This window comes from Zophobas morio, unplaced genomic scaffold, assembly GCF_036711695.1.
Source record: "Zophobas morio isolate AGI-343-1 ecotype UQ-CSIRO unplaced genomic scaffold, CSIRO_AGI_Zmor_V1 ptg000038l, whole genome shotgun sequence".
In the NCBI taxonomy this organism is placed as follows: Eukaryota; Metazoa; Arthropoda; class Insecta; order Coleoptera; family Tenebrionidae; genus Zophobas; species Zophobas morio.
The window spans coordinates 1,681,763-1,705,834 of record NW_026972143.1 but is presented as its reverse complement, the minus strand read 5'-3'; the positions used below and the strand labels follow the sequence as shown (position 1 = coordinate 1,705,834).

Sequence of the window (24,072 nt, the reverse complement as noted above, 5' to 3'; positions counted from 1 at the left end):
ACCATTCATTCATTGCTTTAACGATAAAACGATAGAAAAATAGACTTAGTATTTTGTGTTATTGTTTTATATAAAAAAAGTATAAATCTGAAATAAATTATGTAAACGCATTTTAATCAACCTGGTCAATGTCGCTCCTAATTCCGAATTATTATTAATTAAGAAAAATTAATCGTCGTCGTCGGCCTCTTCAAAGTCACGGGTCCGCACATCCTGGTCCTCCCCATACTGGATAATGTTATCTATAGTAATTAAAATGTCGTTCACACTTTCGTGATTTTTTAAATTCAGTGGAAGAAACCTAACTAGTGAATAGTTTTCAATTAAATCCCCAATTGCCTCTGACAGCTTTTTATACTTATCGTTAAAGGCATTCGCCCCATTCAGCTCAATGTCCCCTAAAATCGCGTGCGCATCAGGCTCCAGAAACCTCTCAATCCTTTTGCGCGCCCCCTTGCTCAACAAATCCATCTTTGACAACAAATTCACGTGTGGCAGCTCCAAATTCACCATGACGCTCAACGCCGCCATGGTCCCCGACAGGAACTTCGCCCCGTCGGTCATAAACTGCACGTCCACCAGAAACACAGCGCAAATATTAAAATTCCAGTCTTGTAACTGCTTGACTAATTTTTTCATGGCTGTTAAGTGTGTGTAGAGTTCAATCTGGCCAGGACAGTCGAACAGGACGTAGTCGTCTTCGTCCTCCCCCAGCTTGTCGCGCAACCAGTCGGAGTTTTCGAGTAGGTACTCAATACAAAATATTAGACCCCCGTTGGGGCCAAAGTGGAGCTCTTCATCTTCCATCGTGTCTTGGACGTGAATGAGCTCGCGGACGTCGGCCATCGGTTCGTAGTCGAAGTGCTCGGCCGCGGGGTCCAGATTAACGACTTCGATGGCGCGTTTTTTTTCCACTGCGTGCCGGACAAGAGCGGAGCAGTAAGTGGACTGAAATTGAAAATTGTCGATAATGAAACGGGGCTGTCGGGGCTTACCTTGCCGCTGCCCGCGGGACCTATCACTAACTGCGCAAACCGCATCGTCGCTTAGTTTACGAGAAAAATGCACTTCCGAACTATATTTGGAGGTTATGTTTGGAAATTGACAGAGACCTGTATTATCGATAAATTTAACCTCAACTAAAAGAAAACAATCACGGTTTCCTGTTTCGTGTTAAAACTTGAATTAGACGCTTTTTTATAATAATTTGGGTTCATTCGGACACTAAAGCGCAGTCTAGAGTACTCTAGAGTGAGCGCGGCAGCCCCCATACCGCGCCACTCGAACAGGTCTCTGCATTACCGGCATTACTAATTTGGGTGTTTCAGGAAACATAACCAAACCAACTACAAATTTCGGTTTCTGTTCTAATTTAAAAAATGCCGGTGAGTGTGCAGCCCCCCGTCGCCCCCTTCGTGTCAACCTATCACTTTCAGGCCTACCATTCAGTTTTCTTGGACCATCAGCAGTCCGTCGGTAACACAGCAATCCTCCCCTTTAAAACGCAATTCCGGGGTCCTGCGCCCCTTTTCACGGGTCAGTCCGCCGATCAAGACATCATAGACGAAGCCCTCTACTACTTCAAAGCCAACGTGTTCTTCCGTACTTACGAGATAAAGGTGCCCCCTTGCTTTACACCCAACACCCATTTATGGTTTTTTTGTAGTCAGAAGCCGACCGCTTGCTAATCTACATTACTCTCTATATCACCGAGTGTCTCAAAAAGCTCCAGCGGTGCTCCAATAGGAACCTCGGCCAGAATGAGATGTACACCCTAGCGATTTCGCGGTTTGACATTCCGGGGGACCCAGGGTTCCCCTTGAACTCGGTGTACAGTCGCGCGAAGTCGCCGACTGACGCCGAGTTCATGAGGGCGTATTTGACGCAGTTGAGGCAGGAAGTGGGGCTGCGGGTGGTGGATAAGGTGTTTGGGGAGGACGGGAAGCCGAGTAAGTGGTGGCTGTGTTTCGCTAAGAAGAAGTTTATGGATAAGTCGTTGTCGGGCCCGGGGCAGTGAGCAGTATTTTATTAATTGAGCTTTATTTTTAAATGGAGACTTGTATTATGGGTGCATTTTTTTGTAAATAAATATCATGCGTCTGATGAGTGGTTTTTATCACGCCCATTGCGACCTTTAATCCGGATGTGACTGAGTTATCTCGAATGGGAGATAAGTGGGTAATGGAATCGAGAAATGGGAAATTTTTGGGGACTCGGGATGGGTCAAAACGGATTTTGGTGATTTAGACTGATAACGATGTTAGTTTTAACGGTTGCAGTATTTTTGTTTGAGTGATAAGGAGGATACGGGAACGTGGCTGGCGAGTGGACATGGGTGATAAGGAGGTGATAAAGGTGTAATCAGAGCTGGGTTGATTGGGGTCATTTCGCTGATAGCAGTTGCCGAAGGTGCTAGAGTGGCGAAAAATAAAAAAACTAGTCGATTATGGTTTGACGTTTATGTTTAGGGGAATGTATTATGCCAACTGAAAAAACGAAACAACTGTTAATTTTTTTTTTGTATAATTAAAAGATAAAACAAATCTGAAAACTCGTTACTGTTTGTAAACAGTTGTTATTTGCTTTTTTTACATTCGGTTGCTTAATATTCCGCCGGTAATTGAATGCATTTTTATATCTCCATACAAGTTAGTAACACACTGTGACAAGGAAGTGGGAGGTCGGAAAATTGGGCTTAATCAATCAATGCAAGCAATTTTCCTGAAGCTGCCATTAAAGTCATAATTTACGACGTACCTAAATACGTTTGAATCAATCAATAAAATCGGCATTAAGTCAAATTCTGTCTGATTTTGTTGCCATGCTGATTATTAATGTTTAAGTGTGACCCTAACCCGAAGCCAGATTGTATATTATTTTAAATTTTAATTGAAATATGTATTTCGTTTTTGTTTTATGGCAGAATGTATATTCTCTGGGACGTTTCGGTTGTTTTTCAATATAAAAATACACTGATTGATTCGGCTAGGCGCCCCGAATGTTGCAGCGCACTCGGGTCGCCAGACTAGCTGACCCCAACGAGACGTCTCCGAGATGAATCAACTTCGTGGACTGTGAAAAACAGATTGGTAAAATTTATTTCTCTGGCTGATGGGGAATGACGGCTATAAAATTGGGTTAAATATATGTGGTCTATTAAATGGTTTTAAAGTGTAATGAAATTATTTGAAGACATTGTAAAGTTCAGATAAACAATTCAAGTTTTTTCAAAGCTTGTTATTTTTCCATGGAGTACAGTTATTTAGAGAATTAATTCCATGGCTCACTAGAGAAGGTTTTTTTTCAATGATTGTTAGAATTTATTACGAATTGAAGATTTAAATGTTTTATTTTGACAAATTTTGTCTTATTCACATATATATTAAAATATAGTGTCAGCGAATTCAATATAATATTTATTAAGCATTTTTTTAACAAAACTAAACTCTCTAAAACTGGAATTAAATATGTAATTACGTGTTTAACCAGTTTATTTAAACACTTTATTTGGAGGATTACAAATTCAAATAAAATGGATTTTGGACGAATTGCCACTTTTATGTTTTCTCGACGTTTCATGAATCCTTCAGTACGAAAAAAGTTGTTCATAATATTTTGTTCGATTATTGTGGTTAATTAATAATTTTAGTCCTCTGTTTTGAGAAGATAAACTCATTCAAATCAATAAAGAAATATGTATTTTGCAATTACGCTCCGCCCTTCGGTCTAACAACGAATGAAAAATTCATCACAATTGACACCAGGGCGGGTGGGTGGGGCTTAATCTCTGTTTTTTTTAATACATATATAAATTTTCTTTCAACAACAGGATAGTTTAACATGTTTTCAGTTTCTTGTTGATAAAAAAAGACTTCGTATATTAAGAAAAAACGGACAAAATATAAGCCCCGCCCACCCACCCCTTCTCAATTGTGACGAATGCTTTATTCATTGTGAGCTGAAGGGCAGAGTTTAGTTTGCAAAATCCTCATTTCTCTACAAGAAATTACCATATGAAATATGTTTTTTAGAAGGATGGACTTTTTTAGAGAAATATTGATGTTACAATTATTAAACTCCGCCCTTCGGTCTAACAACGAATGAAAATTCATCACAATTGAGATGGGGCGGGTGGGTGGGGCTTAATCTCTCTCTCTCTGTATTTAATATATAGAATTTTCTTTCTACAACAGGATAGGTAAACATATTTTCAGTTTCTTGTTGGGAAAAGAAGACTTCATATATTAAGAAAAAAATGGACCAAATGTAAGCCCCGCCCCCCCACCCCTTCTCAATTGTGATGAATGCTTTATTCATCATGAGCTGAAGGGCGGAGTTTAGTTGCAAAAACCTCATTTCTCTACAAGAAATTGCTATACAAAATATGTTTTTATAAGGGTAGAATTTTTTAGAGAAGTATTGATGTTACAATTAAACTCCGCCCTTCGGGCTAACAACGAATGAAAAATTCATCACAATTGAGATCGGGCGGGTGGGTGGGGCTTAATTTTTGTGTGTGTTTTTTTAATATATAGAATTTTCTTTCAACAACAGAATGCTTGAACATGTTTTCAGTTTCTTGTTGGGAAAAGAAGACTTCATATATTACGAAAAAATGGACCAAATATTAGCCCCGCCCACCCACCCCTTCTCAATTGTGATGAATGTTTTATTCATCGTGCGCTGAAGGGTGGAATTTAGCTGCAAACACCTTATTTCTCTACAAGAAATTACCCTATGAAATATGTTTTTAAAAGGGTAGATTTTTTTAGAAAACTATTGATGTTACAATTAAACTCCGCCCTTCGGTCTAACAACGAATGAAAAATTCATTACAATTGAGATCGGGGCGGGTGGGTGGGGCTTAATCTTTGTGTGTATTTTTTTTAATATGCAGGGTTTTCTTTTAACAACAGGATAGTGAAACATGTTTTCAGTATCTTGTTGGCAAAAGAAGACTTCGTATATTAAGAAAAAATGGACCAAACATAAGCCCCAACAAAAATTGCAAAAAATGATTTGTTTTTCTCTTTTTCCGTTCTGCGTTTTTCATCCGTTGTTCGTCGTTCTTTTTTGTTTTTTCTTCGTTTTGAATCTTTGAGCAGTTGGATTCTTGGATTCTTCGATTATTGAAGTTTTGAGATCGGGGCGGGTGGGCGGGGCTTATTATTATTTTTTTTTAATGTATAGAGTTTTCTTTCAACAATCAGATAGTTAAACACGTTTTCAGTTTCTTGTTGGGAAAAGAAGACTTCGTATATTAAGAAAAAAATGGACAAAATATAAGCCCCGCCCACCCACCCCTTCTCAATTGTGATGAATTTTCTATTCATCGTGAATTGAAGGGTGAAGCTTAGTTGCAAAATCCTCATTTCTCTACAAGATCTTACCATATGAAATGTTTTTAAAAGGGCAGAATTTTCTAGAGAAATTTTTTGATGTTACAATTAAACTCCGCCCCTCGGTTTACGACGAATAAAAAAAAATCATCGCAATTGAGATCGGGGCGGGTGGGTGGGGCTTAATCTTTGTGTGTGTTTTTTTTAATATATAGAATTTTCTTTCTACAACAGGATAGTTAAACACGTTTTCAGTTTCTTGTTGGCAAAAGAAGACTTCATATTTTAAGAAAAAACGGAGCAAATATAAGCTACGCCCACCCACCCCTTCTCAATTGTGACGAATGCTTTATTCATCGTGCGTTGAAGGGCGGAATTTAGTTGCAAAATCCTCATTTCTCTACAGGAAATTACCATATGAAATATCTTTTTAAAAGGGTAGAATTTTCTAAGTTCCAAAAAAACTCATCACAATTGAGATCGGGGCGGATGGGTGGGGCGTATTTTTTTTTTAATATACGGGGTTTTCTTTCAACAGCAGTTAAACATATTATCAATTTTTTGTCGGGAAAAGAAGACTTCATATCTTAAGAAAAAATAGAAAATCAACGAATTGGCAAATCAAAGATTGAAAATTAGAAGAATTGAATAAACGAAAAATTATAAACTCGAATGAAACATTGAAAAACTAAAGGAAATGAAAAAACGAAAAATTGTGATATAAAATCGGGAAAATAAAAATTAAAAATCACGGTAATGAAAAACAAAAATCAAGAAGTTGAAAAATTGTAGAAACGAAAAACTGAAAAATAGAAAAACTATAAACTGAGAAATGAAAAACCGTAATGAAAGTTGCAAAATAGAAACATTGAAAATCGAAAAACTCAAGAAACGAAAAATTGAAGATTTTGAAACTAGGGAAACTGAAAAATTGGAAAATGTTATAACTTAAACATTGGAAAAATTGAAAAGTCGAAAAATCGAGAAATCGAAAAATCGAAGTCAAAAAATCGAAAAATTGAACGATAAAAAAATCGAAACACGAAATCTCTTTAAATCAAGAACTAGAAAAATTGAAAAATCGAAAGTCAAAAATTTTAAAAATCGAAAAATTGAAATACCAGTATCAATGAACTGCAAAATCAAAAAATGGAGAAATCGAAAAATCTATAATATTCGTCGAAATAGTGAAAAATCCCACAACCGAAACATCAATCACAAAACTGAGAAATCGAAGAACTGAAAATTTAGAAACTGAAAAATCAGTTCTTTCATTCTTTTGGTCCTTCATTTTTTCCATTTCAATTTTTTCGAGTTTTCAGATTTTGAATTTTTTTCAAAATTATATTTTCTTTATATTTACAATTTCAATGTTCCGTGTTATAATTTTTTGTTTTATTCAATTTCACTTTTTTTCAATTTTTCGTTTCGTCAATTTTGCTATTTGCAATTAATCTTTGTTTTTTTTTTAATATATAGACTTTTGTTTCAATAACAGGATAGTTAAACATGTTCTCAGTTTCTTGTTGGGAAAAGAAGGCTTGGTATATTAAGAAAAAAGGACCAAATATAAGCCCCGCCCACCCACCCCTTCTCAATTGTGACGAATGCTTCATTCATAGTGAGCTGAAGGGCGGAGTTTAAATGCAAAATCCTCATTTCTCTACAATAAATTACCATATCAAATATGTATGTTTTTAAAAGGATCAAATTTTTTAGAAAACTATTGATGTTACAATTAAACTCCGCCCTTCGGTTTAACAACGAATGAAAAATTCATCACAATTGAGATCGGGCGGGTGGGTGGGGCTTAATCTTTGTGTGTGTGTTTTTTTAATATATAGAATTTTCCTTCTACAACAGGATAGTTAAACACGTTTTCAGTTTCTTGTTGGCAAAAGAAGACTTCATATTTTAAGAAAAAACGGAGCAAATATAAGCCCCGCCCACCCACCCCTTCTCAATTGTGACGAATGCTTTATTCATCGTGAGCTGAAGGGCGGAGTGTAATTGCAAAATCCTCATTTCTCTACAATAAATTACCATATCAAAGATGTATGTTTTTAAAAGGATAAAATGTTTTTAAGAAATATTGATGTTACAATTAAACTCCGCCCTTCGGTCTAACAACGAATGAAAAATTCATCACAGTTGAGATCGGGCGGGTAGGTGGGGCTTAATCTTTGTTTGTGTTTTTTTTTTAATGTATAGAATTTTCTTTCTACAACAGGATAGTTAAACACGTTTTCAGTTTCTTGTTGGCAAAAGAAGACTTCATATTTTAAGAAAAAACGGAACAAATATAAGCCCCGTCCACCCACCCCTTCTCAATTGTGACGAATGCTTTATTCATCGTGAGCTGAAGGGCGGAGTTTAATTGCAAAATCCTCATTTCTCTACAATAAATTACCATATCAAATATGTATGTTTTTAAAAGGATAAAATTTTTTAAAGAAATATTGATGTTACAATTAAACTCCGCCCTTCGGTCTAACAACGAATGAAAAATTCATCACAGTTGAGATCGGGCGGGTAGGTGGGGCTTAATCTTTGTTTGTGTTTTTTTTTTAATGTATAGAATTTTCTTTCTACAACAGGATAGTTAAACACGTTTTCAGTTTCTTGTTGGCAAAAGAAGACTTCGTATTTTAAGAAAAAACGGAGCCAATATAAGCCCCGCCCACCCACCCCTTCTCGATTTTGACGAATGCTTTATTCATCGTGAGCTGAAGGGCGGAGTTTAATTGCAAAATCCTCATTTCTCTACAATAAATTACCATATCAAATATGTATGTTTTTAAAAGGATAAAATTTTTTAAAGAAATATTGATGTTAACAATTAAACTCCGCCCTTCGGTCTAACAACGAATGAAAAATTCATCACAATTGAGATCGGGGCGGGTGGGTGGGGCTTAATTTTTTTTTATTTTCTTTATAGACATAGTTTCTTTCAACAATTATTTGCCGCAAAAACAAGAAATATTATCATAAAACATAAAGTCAATCTAAATTTTTATTTTACGTTTTTAAAATTTTTAATACAAATTTAGTTTGTCTCTTATAAGAAAGAGAAAAATACCAGTTTTTCAGGAATGTAAATGAAATGGAAATTACTTATTTATAGCTTTTTTTCACTAAAATTATTTCAACCTCGTCTCAAATTTCAATAATGAATCTCGTTGGCAATAGTTAATAATTTTTTCTTACGATTAAGTTGTTATTTATCTCACAAAATAGAATAAAAAAGATGTTTTCGAACTTCTAAAATGATACACAAGATGCTATTATTATTATTATATTGTTATTAATTTTAAACTAAGCAAACATAAAAAAAATTCTAGTGATCACTAGAAAATTTTAATTTTTTACATCTTTAAAATTTTTATTACAAATTTACTTTGTGCTTTATAAGACAGCGAAAGATATCTGATTTTCAGGAATGTAAATTAAATGGAAGTTTCTTGTTGATATTGTTGTTAAGCAAAATTGTTTCAAAATCAACTAATTTCAATAGTGAACTTTGTTACAAAAAGCGGAATCTCTGCAATTGTTCGCGCTAAAAGAAATCACAAACACGTCCAAAGTCCTCTGATAACATTCAAATTTGCATTCACCTTTACTCTCTTTTAAACTCTAACTACATATTTACAAAAACAAATTTCGCCAAGCAAATCCGGACCCAGACGCGGAAAACACGACCGATCCTAATTGCCACTTGTCGCAAACATCACGCTAAAATTAAAATTATCAGTTTCACAAATAAAATTATTAAGCGCAAAAGCCCGCGACTTATCACAACACCGATAAGCGTTGCGTTACCAAACTGAACAAAAACGCTCAATTTCAACATTTACAACAAAAACACACCCAAAAAAAGAAAATTATCACCTGTTAACGTAAAAGCCTATTTTTGCTGTTATCGAGACTATAAAAACAAAATAAAGAAAGAGATTACAAGAAAGTGGAATAAATGTGACGAAAATGAAACGTCAGTAACTCGTATCGTGTTTGTGGTTTATCATCAATCACGGTGTTCGGGTATTAATTTGGCGTTTCCAGTGGCTAAATCACGTGGATTTTAATGGGTGGCAGCTGTAGATAACGCTATTAACAATTATGTAATTAGGAGTAGTGGGACATGGACACTAATAAACTCGTAAGGTGTCAACTGGGTGATATAAGTTTTCATTAAAAAAAAAAAACACGACAAAATAGAGAACGATAACAGACCCTTAATAGCTCCAGACCTCATCCTACGTGACTTGCAGCATGGCTTGCCCCAGCCGGCAACCTTCTGACAATTAAGCAATAATCGCCTTTAAGAAAAGGGTCAAGCTTTCTGGAAACCCTACAACTACTTATGCATAATAACAGGAACTAAAAATTATAATCTTCCCCTCAGACTTAGACGAATGTTCTCGATTCCACACGAGGGCTGGCTATTTCAATCGCCATTTGCTACTTTTTGTGCTGTCTTTGTCTAGCGTGTGTGGTTGTAGTGAGCGCGATATACAAACAAGCTTTACCTATTTAAGGATGTGCGGCTGTTGGACTGGGTATTTCTGTTTCGAGCACGTTGTTGTGAGGAGTTCTTCGACTTCTTCGTGTTATGATGGAAAAAAAGGGTTCTGAGAAGAAGAGAAGACTAAAGTGGTGTTAAGCGGTTGGCCTTTGTTGCGAAGAGTTGTACAGTCTGTGAAAATTTGTGATATTTTTGGTTGATTAAGTGAGTATTTGTTTTTTTTTGGTTTTGATTTTTGGGGAGGGTTTGTTGGTACTTTTTTGGGTGAATGGGAATCACTGGGTTTGTTGTGTGGGTAAAGTTCGGCTGAGTCATGGGTGTATGGTAACTAGATTAACGAGGTTGATGGGAAGTTGGAGGTTCTCACAACGCGTTGGTAATTAGGTGTTTTGTATGCAATGAGTAATAATAATCTAAAGTAACTGTAAATTTTCGGGCTTTGTTTAAAATATACTTCCTTGTTGGTTCCAAAAATATTGTTAATTCGGTTTTTTTTTTGGTCTCAAAACATCAAAGGAATTTTTGGCAACTCCTTTAGGTTGGCTTTTTTGAAAAAAGTTTGTTTTTTGTTATTTTCGTTTTATTTGTAGTGGTTTGCGGCGTAGTTCATTTTAAAAATATAAATTTCAAGATTGTTCAGTTTTATTTTTTTTTTATTAAAAGTAAATGTTTCGGGAAAATGTTTGTCAGTTTGTAATTAACGTCGTCAAATATTGGACATTTTTTGTTGAAGAAGATTGATTATGCTTTTCTTTGTTAAAAATAACTTTTGGTATCGAAATTTTTTGAATTTTTAATTTCAAAAATTGACAAGATTATCTTAAAGAAAATCAAATTTTGAGGAAATATATTATTTTCATTTTTTTTATTATTATTAAATAGTGTTAAAGGAGTTGCAGTCATAAAATAAAACAAAAATGTTGAAATTAATCGTTTCCATAAATGTTGTTAATTTGGTAAATTTTCATTTTTTTGAAATCAAAACATAAATAAATTTTTGGCAATTTATTCAAGTACACTTTTTTCTAAAAAGGTTGCTGCTTTTTTGCCATTTATGGTTTCTTTGTATTCGTTCGCTGCATAATTCATTTTCAAACTTTGCATGTCAAAATTGTTCAATTTCCATTTTTTTGTTAATTAAAAATAAATGTCACGGGAAAAGATTTGTCAGTTTCTAATTAACGTCGTCAAATAGTGGCCAATTTTTCATGAAGAAGATTAATTGTGGTTTTCATTGTTTATAATAACTTTTGGTATCGAAATATTTTGATTTTTTAATTTCAAAAATTGACGATAAGATTATCGTAAAGAAAAGAAAATTTTAAGGAAATATATTATTTCCATTTTTTTTATCATTATTAAATAGTGCTAAATGAGCTGCAGTCATAAAATAAAACAAAAATGTTGAAATGTATTCCTCTATTAAACTTTTTGTACTCGAAATTTTGACTATTTTGTTCTTTTCGATTTTATAGGAATTGATGCTATAAAATTTTGGATTGATTTTCATATAAAAGCTGCTCGAATTTTTGTGTAGAATTAACTCTACTTCCCTGTCGTTTCCAAAAATATTGTTAATTTGGCAAATTTTCATTTTTCTGAAATCAAAACTTTAAATACATTTTTTACAATTTCTCAAGTACGCTTTTCTATAAAATGTTTGCTAATTTTTTGCCATTTATGGTTTCTTTGTATTCGTTCGCTGCATAATTCATATTAAAAATATGCATGTCAAAATTGTTCAATTTCATTTTTTTGTTTCATTAAAAATAAATGTCAGGAGAAAATATTTGTCATTTTCTAATTAACGTCCTCAAATAGTGGCCAATTTTTCATGAAGAAGATTAATTGCGGTTTTCATTGTTTATAATAACTTTTGGTATCGAAATTTTTTGATTTTTTAATTTCAAAAATTGACGACAAGATTTTCTTAAAGAAAATAAAATTTTGAGGAAATATATTATTTTCATTTTTTTAAATTATTATTAAATAGCGTTAAAGGAGTTGCAGTCATAAAATAATAAAAAAAAAAGTTGAAATTCATTCCTTTTAAGTATTCAACTTTTTGTACTCGAAATTTTGACTATTTTGTTCTTTTCGATTTTGTAGGAATTGATGCTATAAAATTTTGGATTGATTTTCATATAAAAGTTGCTCGAATTTTTGTGTAGAATTAACTTTACTTCCCTGTCGTCCCCAAAAATATTGTTAATTTGGCAAATTTTATTTTTTTTGAAATCAAAACATTAAATAAATTTTTGGCAATTTCTTCAAGTACACTTTTTTCTAAAAAGTTTGTTGCTTATTTGCCATTTATGGTTTCTTTGTATTCGTTCGCTGCGTAATTCATTTTAAAAATATGTATGTCAAAATTGTTCGATTTCCATTGTTTTGTTTAATTAAAAATAAATGTCACGGGAAAAGATTTGTCAATTTCAAATTAACGTCGTCAAATAGTGGCCAATTTTTCATGAAGATGATTAATTGCGGTTTTCATTGTTTATAATAACTTTTGGTATCGACATTTTTTGATTTTTTAATTTCAAAAATTGACGACAAGATTTTCTTAAAGAAAATAAAATTTTGAGGAAATATATTATTTTCATTTTTTTAAATTATTATTAAATAGCGTTAAAGGAGTTGCAGTCATAAAATAATAAAAAAAAAAGTTGAAATTCATTCCTTTTAAGTATTCAACTTTTTGTACTCGAAATTTTGACTATTTTGTTCTTTTCGATATTGTAGGAATTGATGCTATAAAATTTTGGATTGATTTTCATATAAAAGTTGCTCGAATTTTTGTGTAGAATTAACTTTACTTCCCCGTCGTTTCCAAAAATATTGTTAATTTGGCAAATTTTATTTTTTTTGAAATCAAAACATTAAATAAATTTTTGGCAATTTCTTCAAGTACACTTTTTTCGAAAAAGTTTGCTGCTTTTTTGCCATTTTCAAAATATGTATGTCAAAATTGTTCAATTTCCATTTTTTTGTTAATTAAAAATATAAGTCACGGGAAAGATTTGTCAGTTTCTAATTAACGTCGTCAAATAGTGGCCAATTTTTCATGAAGAAGATTAATTGTGGTTTTCATTGTTTATAATAACTTTTGGTATCGAAATTTTTGGATTTTTCAATTTCAAAAATTGACGATACGATTATCTTAAAGAAAATCAAAATTTGAGGAAATATATTATTTCCATTTTTTTTTAATTATTATTAAATAGTGCTAAATGAGTTGCAGTCATAAAATAAAACAAAAATGTTGAAATTAATTCCTTTTAACTATTAAACTTTTTGTACTCGAAATTTTGACTATTTTGTTCTTTTCGATTTTGTAGGAATTGATGCTATAAAATTTTGGATTGATTTTCATATAAAAGTTTTTCGAATTTTCATGTAGAATTAACATTACTTCCTCATCGTTTCCAAAAATATTGTTAATTTGGTAAATTTTTCATTTTTTTGAAATCAAAACTTTAAATAAATTTTTGCAATTTCTTCAAGTACACTTTTTTCGAAAAAGTTTGCTGCTTTTTTGTCATTTATCGTTTGTTTGTATTCGTTGCTGCATAAATCATCTTCAAAATATGCATGTCAAAATTGTTCAATTTCCATTTTTTTGTTTAATTAAAAATAAATGTCACGGGAAAAGATTTGTCAATTTCTAATTAACGTCTTCAAATAGTGGCCAATTTTTCATGAAGAAGATTAATTGTGGTTTTCATTGTTTATAATAACTTTTAGTATCGAAATTTTTTGATTTTTTAATTTCAAAAATTGACGATAAGATTTTCTTAAAGAAAGTCAAATTTTGAACAAATATATTATTTCCATTTTTTTATTATTATTATTAAGTAGTGCTAAATGAGCTGCAGTCATAAAATAAAACAAAAATGTTGAAATTAATTCCTTTTAAGTATTAAAGTTTTTGTACTCGAAATTTTGACTATTTTGTTCTTTTCGATTTTGTAGGAATTGATGCTATAATATTTTGGATTGATTTTTATATAAAAGTTGTTCCAATTTTCGTGTAGAATTAACTTAACTTCCCTGTCGTTTCCAAAAATATTGTTAATTTGGCAAATTTTCATTTTTCTGAAATCAAAACTTTAAATAAATTTTTGGCAATTTCTTCAAGTACAGTTTTTTCGAAAAAGTTTGCTGCTTTTTTGCCATTTATGGTTTCTTTGTATTCCTTGCTGCATAAATCATTTTCAAAATATGCATGTCAAAATTGTTCAATTTCCATTTTTTTGTTAATTAAAAATATAAGTCACGGGAAAGATTTGTCAGTTTCTAATTAACGTCGTCAAATAGTGGCCAATTTTTCATGAAGAAGATTAATTGTGGTTTTCATTGTTTATAATAACTTTTGGTATCGAAATTTTTTGGATTTTTCAATTTCAAAAATTGACGATACGATTATCTTAAAGAAAATCAAAATTTGAGGAAATATATTATTTCCATTTTTTTTTTAATTATTATTAAATAGTGCTAAATGAGTTGCAGTCATAAAATAAAACAAAAATGTTGAAATTAATTCCTTTTAACTATTAAACTTTTTGTACTCGAAATTTTGACTATTTTGTTCTTTTCGATTTTGTAGGAATTGATGCTATAAAATTTTGGATTGATTTTCATATAAAAGCTGCTCGAATTTTTGTGTAGAATTAACTCTACTTCCCTGTCGTTTCCAAAAATATTGTTAATTTGGCAAATTTTCATTTTTCTGAAATCAAAACTTTAAATACATTTTTTACAATTTCTCAAGTACGCTTTTCTATAAAATGTTTGCTAATTTTTTGCCGTTTATGGTTTCTTTGTATTCGTTCGCTGCATAATTCATATTAAAAATATGCATGTCAAAATTGTTCAATTTCATTTTTTTGTTTCATTAAAAATAAATGTCAGGAGAAAATATTTGTCAGTTTCTAATTAACGTCGTCAAATAGTGGCCAATTTTTCATGAAGAAGATTAATTGTGGTTTTCATTGTTTATAATAACTTTTGGTATCGAAATATTTGATTTTTTAATTTCAAAAATTGATGATACGATTATCTTAAAGAAAAGAAAATTTTGAGGAAATATATTATTTCCATTTTTTTTATCATTATTAAATAGTGCTAAATGAGCTGCAGTCATAAAATAAAACAAAAATGTTGAAATTAATTCCTTTTTGACTATTTTGTTCTTTTCGATTTTGTAGGAATTGATGCTATAAAATTTGGATTGATTTTCATATAAAAGTTTTTCGAATTTTCATGTAGAATTAACATTACTTCCCCATCGTTTCCAAAAATATTGTTAATTTGGTAAATTTTTCATTTTTTTGAAAGCAAAACATTAAATAAATTTTTGGCAATTTTTTAAGTAAGCTTTTTTCTAAAAATTTTGCTGCCTTTTTGCCATTTATGGTTTCTTTGTATTCGTTCGCTGCATAATTCATTTTAAAAATATGCATGTCAAAATTTTTCAATTTCCATTTTTTTGTTAATTAAAAATAAATGTCACGGGAAAGATTTGTCAGTTTCTAATTAACGTCGTCAAATAGTGGCCAATTTTTCATGAAGAAGATTAATTGTGGGTTTCATTCTTTATAATAACTTTTGGTATCGAAATTTTTGGATTGTTTAATTTCAAAAATTGACGATACGAATATCTTAAAGAAAATCAAAATTTGAGGAAATATATTATTTCCATTTTTTTTAATTATTATTAAATAGTGCTAAATGAGTTGCAGTCATAAAATAAAACAAAAATGTTGAAATTAATTCCTTTTAACTATTAAACTTTTTGTACTCGAAATTTTGACTATTTTGTTCTTTTCGATTTTGTAGGAATTGATGCTATAAAATTTTGGATTGATTTTCATATAAAAGTTGCTCGAATTTTTGTGTAGAATTAACTCTACTTCCCTGTCGTTTCCAAAAATATTGTTAATTTGGCAAATTTTCATTTTTCTGAAATCAAAACTTTAAATAAATTTTTGCAATTTCTTCAAGTACACTTTTTTCGAAAAAGTTTGCTGCTTTTTTGTCATTTATCGTTTGTTTGTATTCGTTGCTGCATAAATCATCTTCAAAATATGCATGTCAAAATTGTTCAATTTCCATTTTTTTGTTTAATTAAAAATAAATGTCACGGGAAAAGATTTGTCAATTTCTAATTAACGTCTTCAAATAGTGGCCAATTTTTCATGAAGAAGATTAATTGTGGTTTTCATTGTTTATAATAACTTTTAGTATCGAAATTTTTTGATTTTTTAATTTCAAAAATTGACGATAAGATTTTCTTAAAGAAAGTCAAATTTTGAACAAATATATTATTTCCATTTTTTTTTAATTATTATTAAATAGTGCTAAATGAGTTGCAGTCATAAAATAAAACAAAAATGTTGAAATTAAGTCCTTTTAAGTATTAAACTTTTTGTACTCGAAATTTTGACCATTTTGTTCTTTTCGATTTTGTAGGAATTGGGGCTATAAAATTTTGATTGATTTTCATATGAAAGTTATTTTTTTCAGATCAACTTTTGAAATCTTGCTTTTTTGTTTGATAAATAATTTTCATAGCCTAAAGTTTATTAGAATATTAAAATTTGCAATAAAATAAGAAAAACTAGACTGATGACTTACACATATATGGACTTTTAACTTCCTTTGAATGTTGTCCGAAATGCCAAATATCTAAAACCTTGATAGTATTAATACTAACTCATTTCACAAACATTATTAAATTTTCAAAGATAAAACGTGTACCCCGAACAATTATTACAATTCGCACATCCTAATTCCCCCAATTACGAACTTCTTAGACACAACTATCGATAACCCTTATCATTATCACGATAATTAAAAAATCCATTCCAGAAGACATCGGCGCCTCGAGTCTGTCTGGCGTACGTTCACGGAATAACCTCTTGCATCATTCGAACAAAGTCCACTCGAACAAGTTCATAATTGTCATTGTTTTCCAATAAACAACCAGTTGGTGATTCCACGAGAATAATATTCCAAGAAAAGTGTAATCTCAGAATTGAACCTACGACCTTACGATAAAACTAACGCAATAGTTATAGCAAATGTCTGTCACGATGACCACGAAATGAAGTGATGTCCAAAATTTAAATTTGGATTGATAATAATTATAATTTATTATTTTTTTAATTTTGACTTATTTGGGCGGCAGTAACACCAACTTGTTAATAGGTGTCATATTTCGGCAACCTTCGAGTATTTTTTTTTTTAGTTGAGGATGCCCCAGTGGAGATTTCTATTGAAAACTTGCCAAATTATGTGCTATTTTGTTTAGACGATTTGTTTGTTGCTAGTTAAGAGAATTGGGCCTCAATGTCACTGCATCTCGAAGCCTTGCTATTCATGTGCTCTTAACAAGGACAAGGACGAAATCGGTCGATGCCTGTGTAGTAAACAAAATATTGTTGCAGGGATTATCTAACTGAATGGTTCAATAAGGAAGTGTTTCTCTGTTTTTGTGTAAATTTTTGGAGTTGCCAAAATTGTATTCTTCAACAAATTAGGAACACATTTTTCTAATCGAGAAAAACGACACTTTGGAAATGCCAAAGATGACAAGTTTGAACTTTTTAACGACATTAATAGCAAACTGATAAAAATTTTCTGCGGACATTTATTTTCATAAAAAACAGGAAGTAAAAACTTGTTCAAGAATCTAACACCTAAACAATTATTAAAAAAAATCGGAAGTTATAATTTTCAAACGGAATTTATATTTTGAAGGTGAATCAAATTAAGAAAAAAACCAATGTTTTGCTAATAAATTAAATATAAATCTGGAATTAAAAAGAATCCGTTGACACTTTCGTTTTTCTTAGTTTCTGTATGTACTTCCTTGCTCTGTTTCCAATTCTAGTTCGCGTTTTCATTTTATTCTCGTTATTATTCTCTATATTCTGGTCCACATTTTCGTTTTTCTTCTCGTTATCATTCTAGAACACATTTTGATTCTAATTCTCGTCCTCGGCTAATTTGTTTTCTCATTCTCGTTCGTATTTTAGTTCTCATTTTTAGTCTAATTCTCTCTTATTTGGTTGTCATTTGTCTTCTCTATTACATTTTCCTTTTCATTCTGGTTCTCTTTCTGATTTTCGTCCTTCTCATTCTAGTTCTAATTTTGACTTTTATTTTATTTATATTCTTGTAGAAAATTTACATTCTCATTCTCGTCCTTTAGGAACTTCCATGTTTTCGTTCTAATTCTGGCTCTCCTTTTCATTTTATTCTCGTTATTAATATCTTTACTCTGGTCCACATTTTCGTTTTTATTCTCGCTCTTATGTTAGAACATATTTTGGTTCTGATTTTCGTCCTTGCTTAGGTTCTCACTTATTTTTCCATTTTTGTTCTCATTTTCGGTGGAATTCTCATTGTCTTTCTAATCCTTGTTCTAATTTTCGTTGTAAAACATCTTTCTCATTCTATTTCTAATATTGGTTCTTGTTTTTTCTATATTCCTCATTCTAGTTTCCGTTCTCATCTTCGTTCTTTCTTTTTTCTCATTCTAGTATGTATTCTTCTCCGTCATTCTACTTTCGTTCTAATTCACGTCCACACACTCTTTTCTTATAGTTTTCTCAGAATAATTCTAAGTTTGAATCTCATTTTCCTTCTATTCTCGTCCATATGTTCATTCTCCTTCATCCTTGTTTTTTCCTCAATTTATTTTCTCATTCTTCTTGTTTTTATATCTCGTTCTTATTTCCATTCTTGTTCTCATGCACATTCCCACTCTACGGTTCTCGTTCTCATTCTAGTTCTCTTTTTCTGCTCATTCTCACTCTATTCTTCTTCACATCATCATGTGTTCTCTAATTCTCGTTTACACCCTCGATTCTCTCTCAAGTTATTACAGTATATATTCTCATTGTCCTTCCAATCGCGATCTTATTTCCGTCCATATTTCATTCCCAGTCTCGTTTTCATTGTTATTCTAATTTTGCTTTTTTTGCCCTTGTTCTAATTTACATTCTCATTTCCGTCCTTTAGGAACTTTCTTGTTTTTGTTCTAATTCTGGCTCTCATTCTCATTTTATTCTCGTTATTAATCTCTTTACTCTGGTCCACATTTTCGTTTTTATTCTCGTTCTTATGTTAGAACATATTTTGGTTCTAATTTTCGTCCTTGCTTAGGTTCTCACTTGTTTCTCCATTTTCGTTCTCATTTTCGGTGGAATTCTCATTATCTTTCTCATTCTATTTCTAATAGTTCTTGTTTTCTCTATATTCCTCATTCTAGTTTCCGTTTTCATCTTCGTTCTTTCTTTTTTCTCATTCTAGTATGTATTCTTCTCTGTCATCCCACTTTCATTCGAATTCACGTCCACACACTCTTTTCTTATAGTTTTCCAGGAGTAATTCTAAGTTCGAATCTCATTTTCCTTCTATTTTCGTCCATATGTTCACTTTCGTTTTCGTTGATACTCTGGACAAATAAAATACGTCAGAATTTTTTTGGTCATCAAGTACTAACCTCGCCCACCCACCCTTTTCTCATTCGAACGACAAATTATATTCCTGTACAGTATAAGTTCCATCTTTCATTCAGAGCGGATAAAATTAATCACTGAAATCGAAACGGGTGGGTGGGCGGGGTTAATTATTTATTCTTGTGTGGAGTGGAATTGAGAAATAATAATACCTAGACTGTAATCCTGCATTTTTCTTTGCAACCATAACTGCTTTCGTCGCCTCTATTTTTTTGGAAAGTATATCATTTGCCAATTTAAGATCTGCCAAAATCAATCTTGCCTTAGCAAGTACTATTCTCATTCGAACGACAAATTTCATTCCTGTGCAGTATAAGCTCCATCTTTTATTCAGGGCAGATAAAATTAATCACTGAAATAGAGACGGGTGGGTGGGCGGGGTTAATTATTTGTTCGTCTGTAGAGTGGAATTGAGAAATAATAATATTAGGCTGTAATCTTGCATTTTTCTTTGCAACCATAACTGCTTTCGTCGCCTCTATTTTTTGGAGAGTATATCATTTGCCAAAATAAGATCTGCCAAAATTCGTCTTGCCTTAGCAAGTACTAACCCCGCCCACCCACCCTCTTCTCATTCGAACGACAAATTTTATTCCTATACAGTATAAGTTCCATCTTTCATTCAGAGCAGATAAAATTAATCACTGAAATAGAGACGGGTGGGTGGGCGGGGCTAATTATTTGTTCTTCTGTAGAGTGGAATTGAGAAATAATAATACCTAGGCTGTAATCCTGCATTTTTCTATGCAACCATAACTGTTTTCGTCACCTTTATTTATTTGGAGAGTATATCATTTGCCAATATAAGGTCTGCCAAAATCAGTCTTGTCGTAGTAAGTATTAACCCCGCCCACCCACCCTCTTCTCATTCGAACGACAAATTTTATTCCTGTACAGTATAAGTTCCATGCTTCATTCAGGGCAGATAAAATTAATCACTGAAATAGAGACGGGTGGGTGGGCGGGGTTAATTATTTGTTCTTCTGTAGAGTGGAATTGAAAAATAATAACACCTAAGCTGTAATCCTGCATTTTTCTCTGCAACAATAACTGCTTTCGTCGCCCCTATTTTTTTTTGGAGTGTATATTATTTGCCAATTCAACATCTGCCAAAATCAGTCTTGTCTTAGCAAGTACTAACCCCGCCCACCCACCCTCTTCTCTTTCGAACGACAAATTGTATTCCTGTACAGTATAATTTCCATGCTTCATTCAGGGCAGATAAAATTAATCACTGAAATAGAGACGGGTGGGTGGGCGGGGTTAATTATTTGTTCTTCTGTAGAGTGGAATTAAGAAATAATAATACCTATTAGGCAGTAATCCTGCATTTTTTTTTTGCAACCATAACTGCTGTCGTCACCTTTATTTTTTTGGAGAGTATATCATTTGCTAAAATAAGATCTAACAAAATCAGTCTTGTCTTAGCAAGTACTAACCCCGCCCACCCACCCTCTTCTCATTCGAACGACAAATTTTATTCCTGTACAGTATAAGTTCCATGCTTCATTCAGGGCAGATAAAATTAATCACTGAAATATAGACGGGTGGGTGGGCGGGGTTAATTATTTGTTCTTCTGTAGAGTGGAATTAAGAAATAATAATACCTATTAGGCAGTAATCCTGCATTTTTTTTTACAACCATAACTGTTTTCGTCACCTACATTTTTTTTTGGAGAGTATATCATTTGCCAATATAAGATCTGCCAAAATCAGTCTTTTCTTAGCAAATATTAACCCCGCCCACCCACCCTCTTCTCATTCGAACGACAAATTTTATTCCTGTAGAGTATAAGTTCCGTCTTTCAATCAGAGCAGATAAAATTAATCACTGAAATAGAGATGGGTGGGTGGGCGGGGTTAATTATTTGTTAATATGTAGAGTGGAATTGAAAAATAATAATACCTAAGCTGTAATCCTGCATTTTTCTCTGCAACAATAACTGCTTTCGTCGCCCCTATTTTTTTTTGGAGTGTATATTATTTGCCAATTTAACATCTCCCAAAATCAGTCTTGTCTTAGCAAGTACTAACCCAGCCCACCCACCCTCTTCTCATTCGAACGACAAATTTTATTCCTGTACAGTATAAGTTCCATGCTTCATTCAGGGCAGATAAAATTAATCACTGAAATATAGACGGGTGGGTGGGCGGGGTTAATTATTTGTTCTTCTGTAGAGTGGAATTAAGAAATAATAATACCTATTAGGCAGTAATCCTGCATTTTTTTTTTGCAACCATAACTGCTGTCGTCACCTTTATTTTTTTGGAGAGTATATCATTTGCTAAAATAAGATCTGCCAAAATCAGTCTTGTCTTAGCAAGTACTAACGCCGCCCACCCGCCCTCTTCTCTTTCGAACGACAAATTTTAATCCTGTGCAGTATAAGTTCGATCTTTTATTCAGAGTAGATAAAATTAATCACTAAAATAGAGGCGGGTGGGTGGGCGGAGTTAATTATTTGTTCTTATGTAGAGTGGAATTGAAAAATAATAATACCAAGGCTGTAATCCTGCATTTTTCTTTGCAACCATAACTGCTTTCGTCACCTTTATTTTTTTGGAGAGTGTATCATTTGCTAAAATAAGATCTGCCAAAATCAGTCTTGTCTTAGCAAGTACTAACCCCGCCCACCCACCCTCTTCTCATTCGAACGACAAATTTTCATTCAGAGCAGATAAAATTAGTCATTGAAATAGAGACGGGTCGGTGGGCGGGGTTAATTATTTTTTATTCTGTTGAGTGGAATTGAGAAATAATAGTACCTAGGTTGTAAAAATTAAAAAAAAAGCTCTAATCGTAACCTTTTTGTTTTATAAAGTAAGAAAAAATAAGAGAATAGGTGGGTGGGCGGGGTAAAGTTTCCCTTTTACCTACCGAATCTCATTTTGCTTCTATTCTCGTCCATATGTTCATTTTTGGTTTCGTTGGCACTCTATTTTTCATCCTTGTTTTCTTCTTCATTTATTTTCTCATTCTTGTTGTTTTCATATCTCGTTTTTGTTCTCGAGCACATTCTCACTCTACGGTTTTCATTCTCATTTCCATTCTATTCTTTTTCAAATTATCATGTGTGCTCTAGTTCCCGTTTACACCCTCGATTCTCTCACAGTAATTTCAGTGTGTATTTTCATGTTCCTTCCATTCGCGATCTTATTCCCGTCTCAGTCTAGTTTTCGTTGTTATTTTGATTTTGATCTTTTTTCCCCGTCCTTCTTTTAATGTCCATTTTCATTCCCTTCCTTTACGCACTTCCTTGTTTTATTTCTAATTCTGGTTCTCATTCTCATTCCATTTCCATTAATTCTGATTGTAATTCTCGTTTCTACTTTGATTGTCACTTTTCTTTCATTCTCGTTGTTATTCTCCTACATAATTTGATTCTAATTTTCATTCGCTTTCTAATGCTCGTTTTACAACGTCCTTCTCACTTTATTCTTGCCCATATGTTCATTTCCCTTTCTTTAGCATTCTAATTTTCGTCGTCAGTCTCGCTTTGGCTTTTCTTCCGGTTTTTGTTCTAATTTGCATTCTCATTCCATTCTCGTTAACATATATTTTTTTCATATATATATATATTATTATATTATTATTACTATTATTATTAACAAGAGAACAACATACTGTATATAGTGTTTAGCCCAAAAATATCATTCTTATAATCAAAAAACCGAATCTAGATTCACACGAACGCCCATAACTAGTAGTAATATTTAACCAAAAGCAAAACTTCCACACAAAGGAAAATTAAAAATAAACCAAATATTTAACCTCCGTCTGCCTATTACTAAATCACTGAGCAAATATTGTGGTAATTGTCTTCATCCAGTTAACACCAGATCCCCCCTTATCACCAGCTATCAAACTCCAAACACACAACATATTTACACATCTCGTTGCATAATCCTTTTATCCGTTTCGCCACACATTAACAGGTACCGGGTTATCGCGGTCCAAATGTCAAAACCCATCACTCAGCCTCCACATGCCTAAACTCAACTTAACTTCTTTTGCAGAATGTCGAGTACCATGTCGAGTACCGAAATCCAGACCATCCCCCGGCTGTTCCCCCACAAGATGGAGGAAAAAAGGCTAGTGAGGACCTCCTCCCTGGAGAAGATACGCAGGTTCAACAGCTTCATATGCTCGCAGCAGTACTACATCCTGCCCGCGCTCCTGGCGTGGCTGCGCTCCTCCCAGTCCGTCCTGCAGTCCTCCACCGAGAAGACCATCTTCTTCTTCCGCTCGCTGATCTTCAGCCACCTCCTCTACAAGCTCTACCAAGTGGAGTTCCGGACCATCCTCTCCAACGTTCTCGCTTTGTTCGAGAAGCAAATTCGAGTGCAGTATGGCAGGATCACCCGGGTGGAGAATCTACTTAGGATGGGGGTGGTCATGGTGGTGGCGGTGCTTTTGACTGAGTTGGTGGTGTGTTTCTACTTACTGTGTCTGACTGGTGCGCCCAGCGGCCTCGTCTTTTTGATAGTTTGCTGTTTTTACATTATTTATTTGAACGTAAGGGCCGGTGGCTACGTGGACAAGAAAAGTGTGATGAAGAAGAGGAACTAGGTGCTTTAGAGTAGGGTTAATTTATTGCTATTGTAGTTGATAAGGTCGAAATTGTTTTTGTACTTGATGATGACAAATATATCCTATTTTGATATGGTGTGGTTGTTTTAT

The 24,072-nt window shown here is 32.7% G+C and overlaps 3 protein-coding genes across 3 annotated transcripts; 2 read left to right on the top strand and 1 right to left on the bottom strand.

The window, feature by feature from the left end:
* Nucleotides 1–49: 49 nt before the first annotated feature.
* LOC135139995 (GPN-loop GTPase 3) lies at nt 50–1,087 on the bottom strand. Its single transcript, XM_064070371.1, has 2 exons — nt 996–1,087; nt 50–948 (listed from the first exon to the last, which is right to left on the bottom strand). The coding sequence occupies exons 1-2, from the start codon at nt 1,038–1,040 to the stop codon at nt 169–171; spliced, it is 825 nt and encodes a 274-aa protein (XP_063926441.1). The 5' UTR covers nt 1,041–1,087; the 3' UTR covers nt 50–168.
* Nucleotides 1,088–1,293: 206 nt separating this feature from the next.
* On the top strand, nt 1,294–2,103 carry LOC135139996 (actin-related protein 2/3 complex subunit 3-B-like). The gene is made up of 3 exons (XM_064070372.1): nt 1,294–1,385; nt 1,437–1,619; nt 1,667–2,103. Exons 1-3 carry the CDS (start codon nt 1,380–1,382, stop codon nt 2,015–2,017), a joined length of 540 nt encoding a protein of 179 aa, XP_063926442.1. The 5' UTR covers nt 1,294–1,379; the 3' UTR covers nt 2,018–2,103.
* A 7,782-nt stretch (nt 2,104–9,885) lies between these two features.
* Nucleotides 9,886–24,058, top strand: LOC135140258 (uncharacterized). The gene is made up of 2 exons (XM_064070750.1): nt 9,886–10,065; nt 23,409–24,058. Exon 2 carries the CDS (start codon nt 23,410–23,412, stop codon nt 23,959–23,961), a length of 552 nt encoding a protein of 183 aa, XP_063926820.1. The 5' UTR covers nt 9,886–10,065; nt 23,409; the 3' UTR covers nt 23,962–24,058.
* The last annotated feature ends 14 nt before the right edge of the window (nt 24,059–24,072 follow it).